Genomic DNA, 25,137 nt, shown 5'->3' on the forward strand with positions numbered 1-25,137 from the left:
ATTAGGACAGTGACACAAGTTTTGTTATTTTAGCTGTTTACAAAAACATGTTCAGAAATACAATTATATATATAATATGGGCTGAAAGTGCACACTCCCAGCTGCAATATGAGCGTTTTCACATCCAAATCGGAGAAAGGGTTTAGGAATCATAGCTCTGTAATGCATAGCCTCCTCTTTTTCAAGGGACCAAAAGTAATTGGACAAGGGACTCTAAGGGCTGCAATTAACTCTGAAGGCGTCTCCCTCGTTAACCTGTAATCAATGAAGTAGTTAAAAGGTCTGGGGTTGATTACAGGTGTGTGGTTTTGCATTTGGAAGCTGTTGCTGTGACCAGACAACATGCGGTCTAAGGAACTCTCAATTGAGGTGAAGCAGAACATCCTGAGGCTGAAAAAAAAAGAAAAAATCCATCAGAGAGATAGCAGACATGCTTGGAGTAGCAAAATCAACAGTCGGGTACATTCTGAGGAAAAAGGAATTGACTGGTGAGCTTGGGAACTCAAAAAGGCCTGGGCGTCCACGGATGATAACAGTGGTGGATGATCGCCGCATACTTTCTTTGGTGAAGAAGAACCCGTTCACAACATCAACTGAAGTCCAGAACACTCTCAGTGAAGTAGGTGTATCTGTCTCTAAGTCAACAGTAAAGAGAAGACTCCATGAAAGTAAATACAAAGGGTTCACATCTAGATGCAAACCATTCATCAATTCCAAAAATAGACAGGCCAGAGTTAAATTTGCTGAAAAACACCTCATGAAGCCAGCTCAGTTCTGGAAAAGTATTCTATGGACAGATGAGACCAAGATCAACCTGTACCAGAATGATGGTAAGAAAAAAGTTTGGAGAAGAAAGGGAACGGCACATGATCCAAGGCACACCACATCCTCTGTAAAACATGGTGGAGGCAACGTGATGGCATGGGCATGCATGGCTTTCAATGGCACTGGGTCACTTGTGTTTATTGATGACATAACAGCAGACAAGAGTAGCCGGATGAATTCTGAAGTGTACCGGGATATACTTTCAGCCCAGATCAGCCAAATGCCGCAAAGTTGATCGGACGGCGCTTCATAGTACAGATGGACAATGACCCCAAGAATACAGCCAAAGCTACCCAGGAGTTCATGAGTGCAAAAAAGTGGAACATTCTGCAATGGCCAAGTCAATCACCAGATCTTAACCCAATTGAGCATGCATTTCACTTGCTCAAATCCAGACTTAAGACGGAAAGACCCACAAACAAGCAAGACCTGAAGGCTGCGGCTGTAAAGGCCTGGCAAAGCATTAAGGAGGAAACCCAGCGTTTGGTGATGTCCATGGGTTCCAGACTTAAGGCAGTGATTGCCTCCAAAGGATTCGCAACAAAATATTGAAACTAAACAATTTTGTTTGGGTTTGGTTTATTTGTCCAATTACTTTTGACCTCCTAAAATGTGGAGTGTTTGTAAATAAATGTGTACAATTCCTACAATTTCTATCAGATATTTTTGTTCAAACCTTCAAATTAAACGTTACAATCTGCACTTGAATTCTGTTGTAGAGGTTTCATTTCAAATCCAATGTGGTGGCATGCAGAGCCCAACTCGCGAAAATTGTGTCACTGTCCAAATATTTCTGGACCTAACTGTATATGACACAAACCACGCACACACACACATGTACCATACATACGTGGCGTATATATCTACTATAGACTCACATTGGGTGCTATATATAGTCTGCCTTAGGCCCGTTTCACACGTCAGTGAAAAACAGTGACGTTTTTCACTGGCGTGTAAAACACGCACATGTCCCTGCGTGTGCCGTGATTCACGGCACATGTGGGTTGTCTAAGTGCAATCCGGGCTCCGTTCTCCGTGGCCCGTGATTGCACTTAGTAATCAACTCACCTGCGCCCGCTCCCGCTCTCCATGGTGCTGATCGCTCCTGCGGTGCAGCATCCGGCCGGCGCTGACCCCCGCAGCAGCTGCTTCCGGGTCGGCTGTGTCGCGCATCATGAATATGCGCGACAATAATGAGCCGGCTCAGAAGCTGCAAGCTGCACGGGCTGCAGAGGACATTGCTGGACGCCGGGTGAGTTAAAATGTTTTTTATTTTAAAAGCACGTTTTTTTCTGGTACGTGTTTCACGGACCACACCACTGCGTGGTCCGTGGAACATCAGTGATGCCAGAAAAAAAATGGACATGTCTCCGTGCGGCAATCACGGACACACGTGAACGCTGCATGGAGACACATACAGTGAAAAATCACTGACGTGTGAGCAGACCCATTCATTATAATGGGTCTGCGTATGTCAGTGATTCTGGTACGTTTAAAAAAAAGCACAAACGTACCAGAATCACTGACGTGTGAAAGGGGCCTTACACAGTATTCATTTATCTATAAGGGGTGAGGAACATGTAACAACTCTTTCTGTTACCATTGTGGATGGGATGTGAGCTGATTGCTGTGTCACAGATGAGAGAAGCTGGATCTCTGCTCTGTCACATGCTGAGAGGTCAGGTGCTGGTCAGAATACTGACAGCCATTGAATGTGCAGAGGGAGGGCAGGGGGCGTTTCTGGACACTTCGGCCGGGCAGGGGGCGTTCCTGGACACTGAGGCTGGGTGGTGCCAGCTCTGACTGAGGTTTGGCAACCAAGAATACAGGAAATTGTCAGGTTTGTTGGAGCTGAATGTAAACAAGGTGCTGCAGAGAATAAAGGGTGAATTCAAGAGAAACAAAAGTTAGAAAACTAAAAATAACAATGTAGGGGTGATTTATATGACAATACAGCACAGATTAGCTTACAATTTTTTTTGGAGTGTATGTCGGATAACTCCTTTAACCATGACATACAAAGCCATCCACAGCCTGTCTCCTCCTTACATCTGTGACCTAGTCTCCCAGTACCTACCCGCACGCAACCTCAGATCCTCACAAGATCTCCTTCTCTACTCCTCTCTTATCTCCTCTTCCCACAATCGCATACAAGATTTCCCCCGTGCCTCCCCCATACCCTGGAACGCTCTACCTCAGCATATCAGACTCTCCCCTACCGTGGAAAGCTTCAAGAGGAACCTCAAGACCCATGTCTTTCATCAAGCCTACAACCTGCAATAACCCTCAGTCCAGTACACCACTGTGCAACCAGTTCTGTCCTCACCTACTGTACCATCATCCATTCCCTATAGACTGTGAGCCCTCGCGGGCAGGGTCCTCTCTCCTATACCAGTCTGTTTTGTACTGTTAATGATTGTTGTATGTATACCCTCTTTCACTGTAAAGCACTATGGAATAAATGGCGCTATAATAATAAATAATAATAATAATAATGCCCACTGTGCGTGCACGGCCCACAGCGAAAACTAACCTGTGGTGCAGCTTTCCGAGTCGCAAGCATGTTAATTCTTTGCTGAAAGCATCTTCCGTAGGGAGGACACAAACGAGAGACCGCAGCACCACAAACGCTCATCATCGTGGTCTCCTGCGTTCTCCTGCAGAGGAGACTCGCTGTCCCGCAGGTCAGGACCCGCTGCATCCTGGACGTGGCAGGACCTGATCGTGGGCACGTACCCTTATGGCTTGTATCCTGCATTTTGACCCGTTTTCCCCTCTGCATGCTCTTTCTGTACTTTGCAATCCCTGGGAGCTGGGAGGAGACAAGCTGCTATGAGCTCGGCTATACTCTGCACAGCACACAGAGAGGGATTCCTGTTCATCCAGCTCCTAGAGAGAAGCAGCAGCATGGAGGACATTATCCAGCAGTACGGAGTAGCCTGGATGTGAATCGCCTTAGGGGGAGGTAGTAAAGTTGTTCGCAAGTTCACCTTGATCTTTCGATTTCTGTATCTGCCTGTTCCCATCCAGACTCCTCTCTGCTCTCCATAGAATATATATGGCTGTGTCACATGACAACTACAGTTTGTCTCTGAACAATGTTGATTTCGGCTAGTTTTATAGTGGATAACCAGTTTAGGGTCGCCAGGCTTTTGATACCTATTAAGTGATTTTATGAAAATGACAACGTGCATCCCAGTAAGTAATACATTGGTATAATCAGGGTCTCTGCAGTTTTATTATGCCGCTCTCCATTGGAGTGCGAAGACTGATTCGCTTTTGCCGCAGTCACTTTTGGCGTTCCTGGCTCAAGCCCCTTCTTTCAAATGTGTCCCTTGACCTTTTAGTGTGCTTCTACATGTCCCAGTGATTGAGATTTACTTTTTTTCATGACTCATTGCTTTGATAGACTTAAAAGAAACCAACCATCAGGATTTTCAAATATAAAGTAAAGTCAGTGCTATACTGCCCCTAGGATGCAAGCATAGCTTCTGTTTTGAGATTGTAGGTTTTATTTCAGAAATATGTGCAAGTAAAGTTACAGCAATGTACTACTTTTGATTGACAGGTGCAACAGGGCTGGGAATACATAGGTCGCGTTTTGTTATCTATTCCCGCCTCTGTCTCCTGACTGTTCCTGGTAGTCCAGTGAAGGGATTGGCAGAGAGAAGAGGTTTGGGATTAAAGGGGGGACGGGTGGATTAGTCGAACAGCAGAGTTTAGGATAGATTGGAGAGGTGCAAGACTGTTAGAAGGGAGGCCACAGAGCAGGAGGTTGCAGTAGCCAAGTCAGGAGATTAGAGCATGCTCTAATATGTTTGCAGATTCTTAGTTAAGGAATGTACAGATCTGGGATATAGTCGGCAGGAGGTGGAGAGGGCTTTGATATGTAGTTTGAAAGAGAACGTAGAAACAAGGGTTACCCCAAGTCAGTGAGCTTTCTGGACTGGGTGAGAGTGAGCAGCCTTTGCTGGATAAGTCAGTTGGGAGTGGGGAGGTTTGAGTGAGATGGGGGAAAGGTGATGAATTCCGTTTTGTCAATGTTAAGGTTTAGAAATCGAGCCGAGAAGTAGGATGAAATAGTGGGCAGACATTGTGGGATTCTGGTAAGTAGGGAGGTGGTCAGGTCCAGAGAGGTAGGTTTACTGAAAGCCATGGCACTCTTATGAGCTTTCCCAGGCAAAAGGTGTAAATGCAGAAGAGTAGGGGCCATAGCACTGAACCTTGGGGGACACAGACAGATGGGGAGAGATAAGGAGGTGGTGTGTGAATTGGAGACTGTGAATGTCCAGTCCCTTTTTATATGAAGATATCCAAGATGGGATCAAGTCTGTGATACCAAGAGATGAGAGAATCTGTAGTAGGAGGTAACGGTCCACTGTGTCGAACACAGAATACAGGTCTAGGAGGAGGAGGACAAAGTTGTGTCACTTGTCTGTGATGGTTAGTAGAGGTAGTTGGTGACTTAAGTTAGGACAGTTTCGGTTGAATGATGCTGTTGGAAGACAGTTAGTAACCAATTGAAGAAGGAGCAGGAGGAGAGATGTGAGGACAGTTCAAGATGAACATGCTGTTCTATTTGTTTTGAGGCATCAGAAAAGTGATATGGGGCGATAGCTAGATACAGATGATGGGTCGAATTATGACTTTTTGAGGATGGGTGTGATCGAGGCATGAGGGGAAGACACCAGTTGTTAGTGATAGATTGAAGAGATAGGTTAGGGTTGGGGTGAGGTTTGAGATGAGGTGGGAGGTGATCAGGTCAAGGTGCTTAAGTGGTGAGGATTGATGTTTAGAGTGGAGAGGAATGCTTATCTACAGTAATGGTGGAGAAGCTGGTTTTGGAGGTATGGCATATGACGTGCAGAGCTAGAAGTGAAGGTTTAATGTGCTGAAGGATCCTCTGCATCATATCTCTTCACCGGTAATCTAATGGCATGTGAAGGACTCTGTTACAGTTTTTTGCCTTGAGTTATTCCTGTTTCGCACACCTTGTCTACTGTTCAGGTTACAGAAAAATACCGTAGTTAGTGCTTTCTGATATTTATGTGCAAGGAGCATTATCAGTATTCGTTTCTAAAGTTGCAGTCTTGAGTTACATTGAACTTTATGCCCAGGCCTCCTTCATTAGATTTTCACATAACTGTTTAGCTGGTGATCTATCATTGATCATGCTATTGAGCTGAGGATTTGTGGGGAGCTTCAACCTGAGAATGTTGTTTTGAGCTACAGTTATTCCTACAATGCACTTGACTGAACCTTACAATGTAGATGTTCTCCACACCATCACCTTCAGTGTCATGACTTAACTTTCATTATTTGCTGCTGAAGGCTTCTAGTTGGGGCTCACTCACACTACCGTATAAGTTAAGAGTGCAAACCTATGTAAAAAAGTCATTTCACTTTGACCAATGTTATTTAATGAGGCAGTGCTGATGTATGAACTTTTTTTTCTCTCGTAACAATTCGGCTTTAAGGGGAACCTGTCACCAGATTTGTCCCTTAAAAGCTGTGGCCACCACTAGTGATCTCTTCTATGTAGCATTCTAGAATACTGTATATAAGAGCCCAGGCCGCTGTGTATAACTTAAAAAGCACCTTTATTATACTCACCTAGGGGGAGGTCCTGTCCGATGGGTGTAGCTGGTCTCTGGTTCAGCGCCTCCTCCTGCGATCACCGTTCTCCTTCTCAGCCCCATGTGGATGCCGCGTCCTACGTCATCCTCAGAGGCTAGCATTGCAGTCATGCGCAGGCGCACTTTGATCTAAAGCAGAGCAAAGTACTTAAATGCTCAGGTGAGCAAAGGTCAAAGACTGCCTGCACATGTGCACTACAATACTTTAATCTGCCCTCAACAGGGAAGATCAAAATGCGCCTGCGCAGGAGCTCAATGGAGGACTCTGTTTGGATGACGTAGGAGGCGCCATCCATACAGGGATAAAAAGGAGAATGGCGATCGCAGCAGAGAGGAGGCGCCTGTCCCGCAAGCAGTGATGTCTATCGGACCTGACCGCCCCCTTGGTGAGTATAATAAAGATATTTTTTACGTTCTACATTGCGGCCTGGGCTCTTATTTACAGTATTCTAGAATGCTGTATATAAGATCCTACTGGAGGTTGCTGCAGTTTATAAGGGAAAAACCTGGTGACTCCCTTCTAAAGCAAAGTATAAAAATCACACCATGGTGCGATTTAACTCTGAAATTAGATGCGACTCACCCATTCAAGTCTATGGGTGTGAGAAAAAAATCAAATACAATGCAGATCCACAGTATAGCATCCAATTATTATATATACATTACAATTCTGTAGATGGTCCTGTAAATAATAGCTGTTGAGTAAAAAAAAAAAATGCATTGTATACAGACAGATGACAAGTGAGAAAACAATTTGTCCGACTTTTCTCGATAATTTTTTATACTATTGTGTGACCCAAGCCTTGGGATGAGTGTGGTCTAAACGTGAATCGTCCAATGCCAACTGTTTGTTTTTCACAGAAATGACTCTAAATGCTGGGAATATTAATTTCAAGTGGGACCCAAAAAGTCTTGAAATTCGAACCCTTGCAGTTGAGAGACTTCTTGAACCGCTGGTTACTCAGGTATGTAAGACTTATCTTTAACGATGATTTCTACCTTTTTTACCCTGTTTTTTTCTCTCTCTCAAATATAAAATCATAACTAGGCAACTTGTAAAGACAGTCAGGTGTATAGCAGTGGTTCAGTTGGGGCTGTCAACTACCCTTCTTAAAGGAAAGTTATCTGCACTAGTCGTCCTAAGCTGCCACCATGTGTGAATTTCAACCTCCAGCTATTTCTAATGGCTCATTAATGTGGCTTAGCCATTGGTGAACTATAACATGAATTTTAAAGGGAATGTATCTTGTGCATATTGCTAATCCCTGCCTAACTGTCCCTGTATACACTAGCATAGATAAAGATATCCTTAGAAAAACTATTTCTAAAGCTTGAATATTATATGCTAATGAGCAAGGGGACTAGTCCTGAGGATGTTTGTTCCCTTAGCTAGTCGGTGCGCATAGCATGGTAGCACGTCCCTGTGGGCGTACTAACATGCTAATGAACGCGAAGCTACGTCGCACATACCTCACTCGTCATGGCGGCCGGCGGAGGATGAATGCACTCTGTGAATGATCCGGAGTACCCGGGACTTCCGATCATGCGCACTAAACTGATGCTGAGTGTAAGCTTCGCGGCTTCAGTGAGGTACAGTGCGCGTGACCGTAAGTCTAGAGGACTCCGGATCATGCGCCGAGCGCATCCATCCTCTGCCGGCCACCATGAAGAGTGAGGTATGTGCGGCGTAGCTTCACGTTCATTAGCATGTTAGTACGCCCACAAGCAGGCCGACTAGATAAGGGAACAATCACCCTCGGGACTAGTCCCCGTGCTCATTAGCATATAATATACGATCTTTAGAAAGACTTTTTCTAAACATCCCTTTATCTATGCTAGTGTACACAGGGACAGTTAGGCAGGGATTAGTAATATGCACTCAGAACTGCTCGTGGTTCTGGGTGCATATTACACCTGACAGGTTACCTTTAAGCCTGCACGTGCGCTATGCAGTTCAGTGGGTGACTAAGGGAGGGCAGGGTGTTTATTTCACTGGACTAAACTGCTCTCTCATTATGTAAGGGCCCTTGTGGATTTGTAAGTGCAATGTCTAAGGGAAACCCAACGCTCCCCCAAATAGTGACCTGATGATTTACATAGCAGGAGCATAGGTTTAACTAAGTTATTCACCAATTGCTAAGCTACAAAAGAGACTTATTAGAATATAGCAAAATGTTGAAATACAGACATGGTGGCAGTGTAGGGGGGCTATGGCAGCTGACCGGTTCTCTTTCTGCCTTAGTGCCTACTGTCGGCAGTGTTGGGGGCGCAGTTACAGCCGTCGCTCACTGTACGTTGAGTGGTGATCTAACCTGCATCGGCGCCACCCCTAGGATTGGAAGCTGAATGCTGCTGGGAGGAGTTAATTTCCTCCTGTAAGCAGGGCACTAAGTTCTGGTGCCGGGCAGGTTCAGAACGCTGTTACCCTGCCGATTAAACCCATATCTGCACGTTAGTAGCGTTTTTTCACATAAGATCCCTCTAATTGTGACTTTACAAATAACTGAATATTAAAGTTGTAGGCTGTTCTTTAAATTAAAGGTTTTATTTGTTTACAGCTCATTGCCTCTGAGACTGACCAATGCTACTAGACATCCGAACCTGAGCAGAGCTTAACCCCTGAACAACCCATCAGATGCTATGTACTTAATGGGTCATCTCTCTGCCTTTGATGCGAGCTTGCACGCCGACCATGCAACTTTCTCTGCCCATGCCTACTGATAACCTGCGGACATGTGCCTCTAACAGCTGCGGATGGATCCGAGATCTGCCCTCTGCTGTTATCTAGTTAAATACCGCTGTGAATCTCACATCAATGTCGCATCCTTCCCTGCTCCCATCATCTTAGGGCATGTGCCAGTCTTGATGATCCTCCTGTGAACGTCGGCTGCAAGTCGCATTTGTAGGAATTCATGATTTTTGCTGTACAGAGCGGTGCTGATACACTGCTCTGTATAGTTAAATCGATCCCATGATCGCAGCAAACAATTAATAAACATTTTTTTTTTCAAAAATACAAACAAAAAAAAAACAGGTTCAAGTCACCCCACTTTTGACCCATGGGGAAGAAATCACGTTTGGTATCGCTGTGACCAGAAATGTCTGATCTATCAAAATGTTACATATATTAATCCGATTCGTAAAGGGCGTAATGAGAGAAAAAATCAAAACATCAGAATTACAGAGTTTCGGCCGCCACAACAACAGAATTCTTTTTATTAACACGCAATCAAAAAATCGCATCTACCCCAAAATATCAATAAAAACATCAGCTCGGGGCACAAACAACAAGACCTCACAGCTCCAGCCCCCAAAAATTGAAGAAGTTTAGGCTCTCGGGGAAGTTTTGACACAAGCAAGATTTTTTGTTTTTTCTTCAACATTTCACATTTTTTTTCAGCAATTAAGAAAAACAAAAATGAATACATATTTGGTATCTACATAACTGGTAAAATGAAAGCTGTAGATAAAAATTCCTCCCCCCCCCCCCACCCCCCCAAAAGAAAGAAAAATTTTTTCAGAACTTCACTTTTTTTTTATTTTGCAAAACCTGGATTTTTTTTTCCGGCCTACCATGACAACATATGATAAAATAAATGGTGACCTTCAAGAGTACAACTCTTCTGCAAAAATAAAAACAAGCCTTACATGCCTATATCGAAGGAAAAATACAGAAATTATGGCTCTCAGAGATAAAAATGAAAGCGCAAAAAGGAAAAATCACCCGGTCCTGACGGGGTTAAGAGCACTTTTCTATTGCGTTTGTAAATACTGTTTTGAATCTTGTCCAAGATTAATGGGTCGTTTTTACCTCCTAATCGCAGCCTACTTCAGCTACAACAGTGGTGGTCTGTCTCCTAGGCAACGATCTGTAAAGAAAATATTAAAAAGTGTTAATATCTAAAGAACAGCTGTAAGTTTTAATGAACACTAGATTGTAAGATAGCATTTGTAAATATACACGATTTTGCAATGTCCATGTATGCAGATGCAATAACTTTTTTTTAAATGCTATAGCTCTCCATGCTTCTTAAAGGGAACTTGTCACCAGGTTTTTCCCTTTATGAGGTACATCCACCACCATTGAGCCCTTATATACAGCATTCTAGAATACTGTATATAAGAGCCCAGGCCACTCTATAGAACGTAAAAAACACCTTTATAATACTCGCCTATGGGATAGTCCAGCCTGATGGGTATTGCTGATCTTGGTCCAACACCTCCTTCATCTTGTGTGATCACCGTCCTCCTGTCCCAGGCCCATGTGCATGGCACGTCCTGCGTCATTCAGGGATTCCTCCATTGTGCTACTGCACATGCGCACTTTGATCTGCCCGGCTGAGGACAGATCAAAGTACTCTGTAGTGCACATGCGCAGGCGGATGTGCACTACAGGGCAGATCAAAGTGCTCAAGTGCAGGAACACTCTGTGAATGACGCAGGACTTGTCATGCACACTGGGCTGGGACAGGAAGATGGCGATTTCTCAAAATGGACCAAGACCAGAGACACTCATCGGACTGGATCGCCCAGGTGAGTATTATAAAGGTGTTTTTTACGTTCTATAGAGTGGCCTGGACTCTTTTATATACAATATTCTACAATGCCGTTTATAAGGGCTTACTGGTGGTGGCCGCAGCTCATAAAGGAAAATCCTGGTGACCGGTTCCCTCTAAATCCCATAATCCCCCATGTAAAATAAAAAAGAAAACCCATGCTCCCCTCCTGGACAGGCATTTGTTCCAGTGACGATGACTGTCTCTGCTGGTGTTCACGTGATGTTTTGTCACATAAGCTCTGCAGTCTGAGATAAAAGCAAATGGCCATTAAAGGGAATCTGTTCCCCTGTTGCATTTGTTTGTTTTTTCTTTTAGCCATTAATATGGGCCTAGATGTGGCATAAAGGTGAAATTATCCATACCTGTATGCCTGATGCATGAGAGGTCGTTGTTTTGCAAAAATCCCCTTTTATATATGCGGTCTTCCGGGCTATGGGGCGTGCTCTGCCTGGAAGATAAGCCTGCAGCTGGTGTTCATTGTTCAGGATTCCTCCTCCCCCTCTTTTAGTTGGTGTCTCTATGACGTTAGGAGTGCGGCTGGAAATCTCGCGCATGCGTGCCATGCCTGCCATCCTTCCCTGCACTATTCCGCCCTTCTGTGGGCACAGGCTTCAATTTTGATTTGCGCCGGCACCAGGGGAGTCACTGTTGTTTCTAAGGTGTTTGATTATGTCCGAGCATGCAGAGGATGATAGGACATGGGTGACACGTTCTTTAAAGACATCCAATGAGTAAGTTCTAGTCTATTTTTTGTTTGGAATCATAGAAATGTAATTTATATGTAGGTAACAACCTTGGTTAATACAAGCAATAAAGGACCGTCAAATAAGAAGAAAGGCCGTTCTAAGAAAGCTCATGTGTTGGCTGCATCTGTTGAGCAAGCGACTCAAAATTTTCTGGAGAAAGGAGACAAGATAGCCAAGGAGAGCCAGTTTCTCAAGCAAGAGTTAATAGATGCAGTCGAGGATGTTCGCAAACAAGGTAATACTGAAAGCTATCTCTCTGCATTCACCAGTTTTCAAAGATTATTTTCCCTGTGGTGTGCGGAGGCCGTCTCTAATTTGTATACATTTGTTTTTGTAGTTTGTATTTCTTTCTTTTTTCTTTTTTTTTTTTTTTAAGATGTTGAAGGAAATTTTTAAAAGCAATATTTGAAAAACTTGATTCTTTAATTTTTTCTTTTTGTATGTTTTTTTATTTTTGAAAACCAAGCATGGTAAGTGGCATATTAATTTAAAAGGTTGGATTATTACGCATTTGGCAATACCAAATACATTTATTTCTATATGTACAATACCAGGCAAAAGTTTGAACACACCTGTTCATGCAATGGTTTTCCTTGTTCTTATGACCTCATAGATTCAGACTGAAGGCCGCAAAGCCAAGAAGGAAGATGTATAGAAACGAGGAACAACGAATGTGTATAAAATATAACAGAATGTGTTAAACCTCAGATTCCTCATATCACCCACCCCCTTTACTCTTCTAACAACTTTACACCACCTTGGTATTGTCTTAGGCAACTTTATTAGGTAATCACCAGGAATAGCGTCCAATGAACAGTTATGCCTTGTAAAATGTTCACTTGTGGAATCATCTGCCTTAAGAAATTCTTCGCCACCATCAGGAGTGTTTTCAGAGGCACTTTTGCTATACAGTGTTGACTCCTATTCCAGAACTGTTCTTATCCAAAATATGGACGGAATCGCTCAATTAAGTAAAGTGAAATGACAGTCCATAAATACTTAAAAAATGAAGGTAAGTAATACGTAAAATTGCTAGAACCTTGTAGGTTTCTTCAAGTGCACACATGAAAACACAGGCTATTATGAAATCGTCTCTGAGGACACACCCAGAATAAAGAAGATTAAAGGCTGCTTTACATACAGCGACATCGCTAGCGATGCCGCTCGTGAAAGCACCCACCCCCGTCGTTTGTGCGTCACGGGCAAATCGTTGCCCGTGGCGCACAATATCGCTAGGGCCCGTCACACGTACTTACCTTCCCAACGACGTCGCTGTGGCCGGCGAACCGCCTCTTTTCTAAGGGTAGGCGTCCAATAGAAGTGGAGGGGCGGAGAGCAGCCGCATTATCGACATGCCCACCTCGTTGCCGGAGGACGCAGGTAAGCTGTTGCTCGTCGTTCCCAGGGTGTCACACGTAGCAATGTGTGCTGCCTCAGGAACAACGAACAACCTATGTCCACAACAACAGAGATTTTGAAAATGAACAACGTATCAACGATAAGGTGAGTATTTTTGATCGTTAACAGTCGCTCAGAGCTGTTACACGCAACGACGTCGCTAACGACGCCGGATATGCGTCACGAATTCCGTGACCCCGACGACATATCGTTAGATATGTCGTTGCGTGTAAAGCCCCCTTTAGGCCGGGGCCACACGGGGCACTACTGCGATGCTCGCATGACACCTGGCTCGCGCTGGCAGCATAGCAGGAGCCAACTGTCATGCGAGTGTGCCTGAGTCTGAGGTCCGACCCTGCGAGCGGACCTCAGCTGGGGGGGGCGGCCCGGCTCTCAGGAGGAGCGGGCCAGCGCTGCAGAGGGGTGGGCCGGCACGGAGGAGGGGAGGGAGGGATTTCTCTCCCTCTCTCCTTTGTAGCTGGCTATTGCGATTCTCGCTCTGCACCGGTGTACCGTGAGTGCAGTGCGATTTTTCTCTCACTTGAATGGGTGCGAGAGAAAAGAGTCTCGTATTAGAGTCACAGCATGCTACGATTGTTTTCTCGGTCCGATTAGGGCTGAGTAAATAATCGCTCATGTGTGCTGACACACAGTCTAGTATTGGTCCGAGGGGAATGAGATGTTTTATCGCACTCCACTCGCACAGATTTTCTCGCCATGTGGCTTAGGCCTTAAAGGATAAGTTACCAGCTTCAGAAAAACCAAATTAAATAGTCCTCATAAATGATGCCCAGACATAAAGTATCAGACAGCAACTGTCCAGAAGAGGCAAGAAGCGGGTCTTTATGCTTGAATGGCTACAAAGAAGCCATTACTGAGGACCGCAAAGGCAATCTGGTCTGATGAGGACAAAATTGAAGATTATTTTTTTTCTTATTCCAATCACCATGTTTATGTGAGATGCAGGAAAGGTGAGCAGAACATGTGTGGTGCCCACCATGAAGCATGGAGAAGGAGATGTGGAGGTACTTGATGATTTACTCTAAAATCAAGACACTTACCCAGCGTGGCTATCATGGCATTGTACAATGATGTGGCATTTGGTTTGCCCTTAGTGGAACCATGTGTGGCAACAGGACAATGACCCAAAACACAGGCGAAGGATTAAGATCTCACCCCAATTGAGATGGTGTGAGATGAGTTGAACCACAGACTGTTGGCATAGCAGCAAACAAGTTTTCTCTAAGACTGCTGGAATTCATTCCAGTTGAGTTCCTCGTGAAACTACTTGAGAGCATGCCAAGATGGTGCAAATCTGTCATCAGAATAAAATGGGATTATTTTGCGGAATCTATGGTGTAACATACTCTGGTTTGTTTCATACGTCTCTTTTTTCCTTAATCCCATATGGATTTTCACAAAGTAGCAAGTATTTGTAAAGTAAAAAAGAAATTCATGGATGGTTTCTAAATATGTAAAAAATATAAATCTGAAAAGTTTGACATGCATTTGTATTCAGCCCTCTTGACCAAATACTTTATACGACCACATTTCTCTGAAATTACTGCTACAAGTCTTTTGGGGTATGTCTGGACCAGCTTTGCTCATTCTTCTTTGCAAAATAGCTCCTGCTCAGTGATTATTGGGTGGAGAGTGTCTGTGAACACAAATTTTCAAGTGTTGCCACAGATTCTTAATGGGATTTATGTGTAGATTTTGACTGGGCCATTGACATATATGAATATGCTCTGATATAAACCGTTCCACTGTAGTTCTGGCAGTATGTTTAGGGTCGTTGTCCTGCTGCAAGGGGAACCTATGCCCCAGTCTCAAGTCTTTTGCAGCCTTTAACCGGTTTTCCTCCTGGATTGCTCTTTATTTAGCTCCATCCATCTTCACATCAAAACTGACCAGCTTTCCTATTTTTGCTGAAGAAACCACAGCATGATGCTGCTACCACCATGTTTGACTATGAGGATGGGGTTTTCCTGGTGATGTTCAGTGTTTAGTTTTCCACCACACATAACATTTTGTACTTGGCCTAAAAAGTGCCATTATAATCTCATTAGAGCAGAGCAGCTTCTTCAACATGCTAGCTGTGACCCCTAAATTACTTTTTGCAAACGGGACTTCTTATGGCGTGCTTTAAAAAATGGCTTAATTTTTGCGAGTCTGCTATGAAGGCCAAATTTGTGGTGTATATGACTAATAGTTGTCCTGTCAACAAACTCTCCCACCTGAGCTGTGGATCACTGCAACTTCCCCAGAGTGACTACGGGCCTCTTGACTGCTTTACATATTAGTGCTTTCCATGCTTGTGATGTCAGTTTAGGTGGACAGCCAAGTCTTGGTAGATTTGCATTTGTACCATATTCCTTCCATTTCTTCCATTTTTGAATGATGGTTTGAAATGCTCAGAGCTTGGGCTATCTTTTTTTTTTTTTTTTTTTTAATAGCTTAACCCTTTCTTTTAGTATTCTCCACACCATTATCCCTGACCCATCTGGTGTGTTCCTTGGTCTTCATGATGCTGTTTGATCGTTAATGTTGTCAAACACACACCTGAGGACTTCACAAAACAGCTGTAGTTTTACTGAGAAATTACAGACTGTGGACTCAATTCACTAATTCTGACTTCTGGAGGCAAGAATTTCTACATCTAGTTTTTCGGTGCTGAGGTTTTTTATCACTACTCTGGAGGCAATTGGTCACTTACAATTTTATTCAGGGTTGCCTTGATGCTGAAGGCAGTAGTCATTGTGACATCTAGGGAGTTAAACAGTCCACATCAAAGGCAGCATTGGTCCCAGCTGTTATAGTAAGAGCTTGGCTGTATGCCATATTGTAAATGTACGGCATAGAATGCTAATAGCTTTCCATCCATGATCTTGATGTATGGGAAAGGTGGAGGAAAGTTTTATTGAAACCCTTTTGCAAAAATGATTTTTTTATGATTATTATGAATAATAATGATAATAATAATTAATAAATAACAATAATGCATGCTTTAATTAAAGTTAAATAAATGCAGCCTAATGTAATCATATACTTTAAAGAGTTATTCCCCAAATCACTGTGGTCTTTATAATAATATATTTATTAATTTGCGCCAATATAACTCATTTTTAAATTTGCCCCTTTTGAGATATCAGTCATGTTTTCAGAAATAATAGCTTGCCATGTGCATCAACACAACAGCATTTGTAGTGTCACATCACTGAACGGTCAGCAGCAGGCAACAATCACAGCTCAACTGTGCAGGACAGTTGAGCTTTGCTAGAATTCAGCTTACAATGTTGTGAAACTACTCAGATGACCATACAGATGTATGTAGATATCCGAAAATAAAATTGGCCAGGCCGGGTCAGGAGCAGAGAGTGCACAGAAGAATTAGATGAATTTTACACTTACATTAGCTTGATGGTAACTCAGAGAGGTGAAGCTTGTCAGGGGCACACTGCGGAGGGATCTGCAGCACTTAAGAGAAGCAAGGTTTGCGGGGAAATATAGTTTTAGCAGGTAATAATATGATTGCCCATTCAACTAGGTCATGCTGAATACATAAAAGGGAAGATAGAGATGAAAAAGACATAAGTTAGAAAAAAATAAACTGTTTGGCTTAATTGGTATATTAAAGGGAACCTGTCAGCAGATTTGGGGCCTATAATCTGCGGCCACCACCAGTGGGCTCTTGTATACAGCATTCTAGCATGTTATATATAAGAGCCCAGGCCTTTGTATAGAACGTAAAGAAATGACTTTATAATATTTAAACGGTCCATTGCGGTGGAGTTGGGTCATATGAACGTCTCCGTTCTCCGGTGTCCGCGCCTCCTCTTTCGGCCATCTTCGTCCTCCTTCTGAAGTCTGTGTGCATGATGCATCCTACGTCATACACACTCGCCGATCCTGCGCAGGCGCACTACAATGCTTTGATCTGCCCTGCCCAGGGCATATCAAAGTGCGACTATGCAGGACCTCAATGCCGGCAAGTGTGGATGAGTAGAACGTGTCATGCACCCCGGCTTCAGAAAAAGGATGACAAAGATGGCCAAAAGAGGAGGCTCCGGAGAACGGAGACACCCATATGACCCAACTTAACTGCAGCGGCCATTTAGGTGAGTATTATAAAGTGATTTTTACGTTGTACACAGCGGCCTGGGCTCTTATACAGCATTCTAATGTGCTGTATATATACAGTTAGGTCCAGAAATATTTGGACAATGACACAAGTTTTGTTATTTTAGCTGTTTACAAAAACATGTTCAGAAATACAATTATATATATAATATGGGCTGAAAGTGCACACTCCCAGCTGCTATATGAGAGTTTTCACATCCAAATCGGAGAATGGGTTTAGGAATCATAGCTCTGTAATGCATAGCCTCCTCTTTTTCAAGGGACCAAAAGTAATTGGACAAGGGACTCTAAGGGCTGCAATTAACTCTGAAGGCGTCTCCCTCGTTAACCTGTAATCAATGAAGTAGTTAAAAGGTCTGGGGTTGATTACAGGTGTGTGGTTTTGCATTTGGAAGCTGTTGCTGTGACCAGACAACATGCGGTCTAAGGAACTCTCAATTGAGGTGAAGCAGAACATCATGAGGCTGAAAAAAAAAGAAAAAATCCATCAGAGAGATAGCAGACAGTGTACCGGGATATACTTTCAGCCCAGATTCAGCCAAATGCCGCAAAGTTGATCGGACGGCGCTTCATAGTACAGATGGACAATGACCCCAAGCATACAGCCAAAGCTTCCCAGGAGTTCATGAGTGCAAAAAAGTGGAACATTCTGCAATGGCCAAGTCAATCACCAGATCTTAACCCAATTGAGCATGCATTTCACTTGCTCAAATCCAGACTTAAGACGGAAAGACCCACAAACAAGCAAGACCTGAAGGCTGCGGCTGTAAAGGCCTGGCAAAGCATTAAGAAGGAGGAAACCCAGCGTTTGGTGATGTCCATGGGTTCCAGACTTAAGGCAGTGATTGCCTCCAAAGGATTCGCAACAAAATATTGAAAATAAAAATATTTTGTTTGGGTTTGGTTTATTTGTCCAATTACTTTTGACCTCCTAAAATGTGGAGTGTTTGTAAAGAAATGTGTACAATTCCTACAATTTCTATCAGATATTTTTGTTCAAACCTTCAAATTAAACGTTACAATCTGCACTTGAATTCTGTTTTAGAGGTTTCATTTCAAATCCAATGTGGTGGCATGCAGAGCCCAACTCGCGAAAATTGTGTCACTGTCCAAATATTTCTGGACCTAACTGTAAGAGCCAACTGGTGGTAACCGCAGCTTATAGGCCCCAAATCTGGTGACAGGTTCCCTTTTAAGTATGCATTACTATGTTTTGTGAAAAATAATGTGACTATGGAAATAACCCTTCAATTACTCGGTAAGCTGCAGAATGCATTGTCAACAGAATAGATGATCACTGATGAGAATCTACATGTGAAACTATGCTTTGTTTGTGCTTAAGTCAGATATGACACATTAACCCCTTGCCGACTGGGCATTTTTTTTTCCATTTCTGTGCTTTTTGTTTTTTTTCTTCCTCTTCTTCTAAGAGCCATAACGTTTTAATTTTTTTGTCGACAGTCTTATGAGAGCTTGTTGTTTTTGGAGGAGATATAGTGTTGCATTAAACTGTTCATTTTACCATACAATGTACTGGAGAACGGATTTTTCTTTTTTCCAAGTGCAGTGAAAGAATGGAAATAAAAAAAAAATAAAAAAATACATGCAGTTGTGTTTTTTGAATTTTTTTTAATTTGATCAATCATAATCAATGGCTGCTCAGTCTCCCCAGTCACACAAGTTCGCTGTCTTGGTGTAACCATTGACTCTACTCTCTCCTTCAAGCCACATATCCAAGTCCTTTCCACCTCCTGTCGTCTCCAACTCAAAAATATTTTCTGGATATACGTTCCTGAACCAAGAATCTGCAAAAAGCACTAGTGCATGCCCTCATTATCTCCCGCCTCAACTACTGCAACCTCTTGCTCTGTGGTCTCTCTTCTTGCACTCCCACACCTCTACAAAGTATCCTAAATGCTGCTACCAAACTAAACAACCAACCTGTCCCCCCACTATCTCTGAGAATCCTTTCACTGGCTTCTTTTTACCCAAAGACTCCAGTTCAAAATCTTAACCATGGTAGTTGGGTATATCTGCAATCTGTCTCCTCTATACATCTGTGACCTAGTCTTCTGGTACTGCCTGCAGCCTCAGATCCTCAAAAGATCTCCTTCTCTCCTCATATCTCCTTTTCCCACAATCACATACAAGATTTCTCGCCTACATCGCCCATATGCTGGAATTCTATACCCCAACACATCAGACTCTCGCCTACCATGAAAACCTTCAGAAGGAACCTGAAGACCTATCTGCTCTGACAAGCCTACAACCTGCAGTAGCCCTCATTCCACTATACTGCTGCACGACCAGCTCGTCGTGAAATGACGCGTGATCCGCTCATGAGCCTGCTCCATACATGGGATCCTTACCAGTGATGTACTATTATGTCACATGGAAGTGATTCCGTATCTTTTATTTTCTACTATGTATCTCATGTCACATATATTTTTATTTACTTCTAGGAGAGGTAATGAGGAGCACCTCTGGAGAGTTTGCAGATGATCCATGCTCTTCTATGAAACGTGGAAACATGGTCCGAGCCGCACGTGCATTGCTGTCTGCGGTTACAAGGTTGCTTATATTGGCTGATATGGCGGATGTCTACAAATTACTTGTTCAACTGAAAGTGGTAATTTACTTTATTGTATAATAAAACAGCTGTCCAATTTGGGATGACCTTTGCGCATCTCAAGTTCCCAGTAGTTAAGGTATATATTTATTTTTCAAGGTGGAAGAAGGAATCGTTAAACTAAGAAATGCTGGCACTGAGCAGGATTTGGGAATCCAATACAAAGCGTTAAAAGCAGAGGTTGACAAACTAAATCTAATGGCTGCAAAGCGGCAACAGGTAAGCCTTGGGTAATCTCTGTCCTGTATTGTATGTTCTAAATGGATTGTGTAAATATCTGACTCTGTGATTCTTATGTAGTTGGAATTACACAGAGCTAAAGCCGTACTGGAGATCCTTTAATTATCCAGTGAATCAGTAGTGACTTCACCAAAGTTTGACACTGTTCAGTCAGTGCTTGGGTATCAAAACGTATGCACAGATATAGACAAGTCTACAATTGGACACATCCGCTTTAAACAAGTTGTCCAATACTTGGACAACTCCTTCTGAATCTCTGTTTTCACCCCAACAAAATAACACCTGTACTCCCCTCTGGTGCAGGCACTGTTTCAGCAGCGTCGGCACGGTCTCCCCTGGGGATCTCATGACATTATGTATAACCCCTTCTTGACTTAGCATTTTTCCATTTTTACTCTTTTGCTTTTTCCTCCCTCTTCTAAGAGCTATAACTTTTCTATTATTCCGTCCACATAGATGTATGAGGGCTTGTTTTTTTTTTTTGGGACATTTCACTGAAAAGCTGGAATTTTTTCTTTCTTATGATGCACCAAAAAGCAGGAGAAAATTTCCAAGTGCGGCAAAAAAAGCCCAACTAATATTTATGTTCATTATACAGTAAAACTAACCTGATGATATGATTCTCTAGGTCAGTATGATTACGATGATACCAAATGCGTAGTTTTTGTTTAAGTGGTTAAAAAAAACCAACTTTAACATTTTTTTAAAAAAGAAAAAATTCCACGTGTCACAATTTTCTGAGACCAGTAATGTAACATTTTTCATTTTTGGTTCATTAGACCATGTGAGGACTTATTTTTGTGTGCTCTCAGCTGATGCTTCTCTTGATACCACTTTGAGGAAAAGATGATATGTTGATTGACTTTTATTGCAGTGTTGCGGCTACCAAAAAAAAATGTAATTTTGGCGCTTCGATTTTTTTAGTTTTTCATTTCGCCGTTTACTGATTGGGATAATTTATATTTTGATAGATTGGACTATTCCAAATACAGCTATACCAAATATGTGTATTTTTTTAATTTTCTTAATTTTTCAATGGGTGGAAAAGAAGGGTGATTTTAGTGTTTATATTTTATTTTTTTCATAGTTATTAAAAATGTATTTATTTGATTCTTTTTCACTGTATTTGTTAGTCCAGTTAATGGACTTGAACCTGCAATCCTGCAATCACTTATGATATATACAGCAATGCCGCAGTATTTCTATGTATAGCAAAAATCACTGTCTGCTATGAACGCTAGCTAAATGCTGGCTTTCACAGCAGTACCGTCATGACAGACAAGGGTTTTCAGCAGACCTCTAGTCATAAAGGCAAAGCATTGGCACCTCACAAATGCGTCACAGGAGCTCTGATGGACGCATAGAATGATACACCCCCCCAGCTGGCGCTCATCAAATGCCACGGTTGGAGATTGTCAGCGACATTTAATAGGCTAACAGTTGTGGTTGCAGCACCGCTCCACCAGCGGCTGTTAGGCAGGTGCTAGCTGAATAGCACAGCCATCATTGCCAGGAGAGTTGTGTGTTTGGCTTGCTAGCAGGGTGGCAGCATTTGACCTACCAGTACATAATATACCGATAAAGGGTTAAAATCCATTTGGAAAGGCGTAGAGACAGAAATTGGTACTGGAGAATATATATTGTGCTCATGTCGGTAGTACTGGAGTATAAATACAAAAATTGGTCTTCCGTTATGGTGAAAGAGGAAATTAGGATTATAGATATACCCTACTAGCTAAGGCTCTGTTCACATCTTCAATGCAGCCTTCAGCATGGATTCTCTCACTTCTACTTCAGCATGCATCAGTACTACTTCTAGCAAAATGGATCCCTTTCTTTCATGCAGAAAAACTTAATTCCTTAATAAAGCTGTAAGTTCAGAGTAAGGATTCAGTGAAGCATCCATGTCAATTTTCACGTCCATGAGGAACGGGCCCATTTCCGTTTGTTTTGCACTTTTTTTCCCCCATTTTTAAACATTGAAGGCAGTAGACTGTCTAAGCACATGGAGCCCTTCTAAAAACAGATGTTTGGATCAACAAAACTGTATGGGTCCATGTGGTGTCCATTTCTTTGTCGCTCCATTGGGAGACCCAGACAATTGGGTGTATAGCTTCTGCCTCCGGAGGCCACACAAAGTATTACACTTTAAAAAGTGTAACCCCTCCCCTCTGCCTATACACCCTCCCGTGCATCACGGGCTCCTCAGTTTTATGCTTTGTGTTGAAGGAGGCACACATTCACTCAAGCTCCCATTTTAGTCAGCAGCAGCTGCTGATTGTATCGGATGGAAGAAAAGAGGGCCCTAACAGGGCCCCCGGCATGCTCCCTTCTCACCCCACTAAGTCGGCGGTGCTGTTAAGGTTGAGGTACCCATTGCGGGTACAAAGGCTGGAGCCACAGGCCGTTTGTCCTTCCCCATCCCTTAGAGGCTCTGGGAGAAGTGGGATCCTAACCGGTCACCATTCACTGGGACCGGGCTCCCTCCGCAGCCCCTGTGGGAATCTGACGGACAGGAGACTGGGTATCATCAGGGACAGGCCCTGCATCTATAAGGTACTCTGTGTCCCCTTGGGGACGGTGCATGGAGCGCCTGTGTTACAGACGCTGCAGCGGCTGCTGTTTTTTTGTGACGACTGGGACTACCGCGCCGACCGTGCCTGTTTGCCGGCCGCGTTATTAAATTTAGTCCCCGGCTTCTGCGGCCTAGTACCATAACTCCCGCCCCCGGGCCTGCCAGTCAGGGGTAAGGGCGGGACGGTCGACTGGACGTCGGCAGTGAGGGCTGGAGCATACTTAGGTGTTCTCCTCCCCCCTCACTGAGCACTGTGGGGCACCAGATTCCCGCACTTTATTAGTCACGCCCACGGCTCCCTCCTCCCCTGAGAACTCTGGCAGCCATATTTACAATCACTTCTGCCGGTGGAGGATTTCAGAACGAGCTCTACAGCTCTGGGAGACCCAGGCAGGGAATCTGGTGGACACACAACCGCTTTGGGCGGTCGGTAAGCCACACCGGTTACCCGGTGCTGGCCCCCCTTGGGTGCCGAAGTGTATATATATATATATATATATATATATATATATATATATAATTTGTATACATTTTCTCTGTTCGGCCGCATTGTTTTGCTTTTGGCTATATACCCTCAGTGATCACTCTCAGAGGAGACTACAGCATGTCGTCCGCAAAGAGCAAGGGTGCCAAGGCACAGGCTTATTTTGCAACCTGTACCTCTTGTGCGGCTATGTTACCTGCAGGTTCCACCTACCCTCACTGTGTGCAATGCTCGGCCCCTGTGGCACTCACTCAGCCGGAGCCTCTGGCACTGGTGGAACCCTCGGCTCAGGTAGAACCGCCGGCTTCCACTGTCCAGGTGGCAGGGACAGAGTTTGCACTTTTGGCTGAGAAACTCTCTGAGTCGCTTTCACAATCCATGGCTCAGTCTATGGACAGATGGTCTGCTAAGATACTAGAAGCCTTGCAGTCCAGATCGGTCACACAGGCCCCGGGCACTGTGAGTTCATCGCCCCCAGGCCCCTCTCGGTCGGTGCAGCATAGTGCTCCTGGGGTGACACCTAGGTCCCACGGGGAGGACTCCGACACGGACCGCAGTCCCAGACCGGCTAAGCGGGCTCGCTGGGAACCTTCCCCGGCTTCATCACGCTCTTCAGGGTCGCAGCATGAGGACTCTCTGGAGGATGAGGCGGAGGTCGCAGCTCAGGGCTCTGATCCTGACGTTGCTCTCAATCTTGATACACCTGAAGGGGACGCCATAGTAAATGACCTTATAGCGTCCATCAACCAGGTGCTAGATCTTTCTCCCCCAACTCCACCTATAGAGGAGTCGGCTTCACAGCAGGAGAAACACCAGTTTAGGTTTCCCAAACGTACACGGAGTGCGTTTTTCGATCACTCTAACTTCAGAGATGCTGTCCAGAAGCACAGAGCATTTCCGGACAAGCGCTTTACTAAGCACCTTAATGACACACGTTACCCTTTCCCCCCTGACGTAGTTAAGGGTTGGGCTCAGTGTCCCAAGGTGGATCCTCCAGTCTCCAGACTGGCGGCTAGATCCGTAGTATCAGTGGCAGATGGTTCATCGCTCAAGGATGCCACTGACAGGCAAATAGAGCTCCTGATGAAATCCATCTATGAAGCCATAGGCGCGTCTTTTGCTCCGGCCTTTGCAGCCGTGTGGGCACTCCAAGCTATCTCAGCTTGTCTGTCTGAGATTAATGCAGTCACACGTACCTCTGCTCCGCAAGTTGTGTCTTTGACTTCTCAGGCATCGGCCTTTTCGTCCTACGCCATGAACGCCGTCCTGGACTCAGCGAGCCGTACAGCGGTAGCGTCCGCCAATTCGGTGGCAGTCCGCAGGGCCATGTGGCTACGCGAATGGAAGGCAGACTCTGCTTCCAAGAAGTTCTTAACCGGTTTGCCATTTTCTGGCGACCGTTTGTTTGGCGAGCAATTGGATGAAATTATTAAACAATCCAAGGGTAAGGACTCGTCCTTACCCCAGTCCAAACCAAACAAACCTCAGCAACGAAAAATTCAATCGAGGTTTCGGTCCTTTCGGCCCTCAGCCAGGTCCCAATCCTCCACGTCCAACAGGTCAGAGAAGGGCCAGAGGAACTCTTCTGCATGGCGGTCTAAGTCACGTCCTCCAAAGACCGCCGGAGGAACCGCCTCCAAGGCGGCCTCCTCATGACTTTCGGCCTCCCCAAACCGCATCCTCGGTCGGTGGCAGGCTCTCCCGCTTTTGCGACGCCTGGTGGCCACATGTCCAAGACCGATGGGTGAGAGACATTCTGTCGCACGGTTACAGGATAGAGCTCAGCTCTCGTCCTCCGACTCGTTTCTTCAGAACATCTCCGCCCCCCGAGCGAGACGATGCACTTTCGGCCTGGCGACAGCCCCACGGGTCTTCACCAAGATCATGGCATCCGTGGTGGCGGTC

At 44.3% G+C, this 25,137-nt stretch overlaps 1 protein-coding gene across 1 annotated transcript in view; it reads left to right on the plus strand.

Annotated features, from left to right (window-relative positions):
- CTNNA1 (catenin alpha 1) overlaps nucleotides 1–25,137 on the plus strand; it is a 148,078-nt gene that overhangs the window by 26,062 nt on the left and 96,879 nt on the right. The window contains exons 2-5 of the mRNA XM_075344494.1: nucleotides 7,323–7,426; nucleotides 11,806–12,001; nucleotides 19,767–19,933; nucleotides 20,033–20,152. Coding sequence (XP_075200609.1) covers nucleotides 7,325–7,426; nucleotides 11,806–12,001; nucleotides 19,767–19,933; nucleotides 20,033–20,152 — 585 coding nt within the window. The 5' untranslated portion in view covers nucleotides 7,323–7,324. The remainder of the gene's footprint in view (nucleotides 1–7,322; nucleotides 7,427–11,805; nucleotides 12,002–19,766; nucleotides 19,934–20,032; nucleotides 20,153–25,137) is intronic.

Source organism: Anomaloglossus baeobatrachus, chromosome 4, assembly GCF_048569485.1.
Source record: "Anomaloglossus baeobatrachus isolate aAnoBae1 chromosome 4, aAnoBae1.hap1, whole genome shotgun sequence".
NCBI lineage: Eukaryota > Metazoa > Chordata > Amphibia > Anura > Aromobatidae > Anomaloglossus > Anomaloglossus baeobatrachus.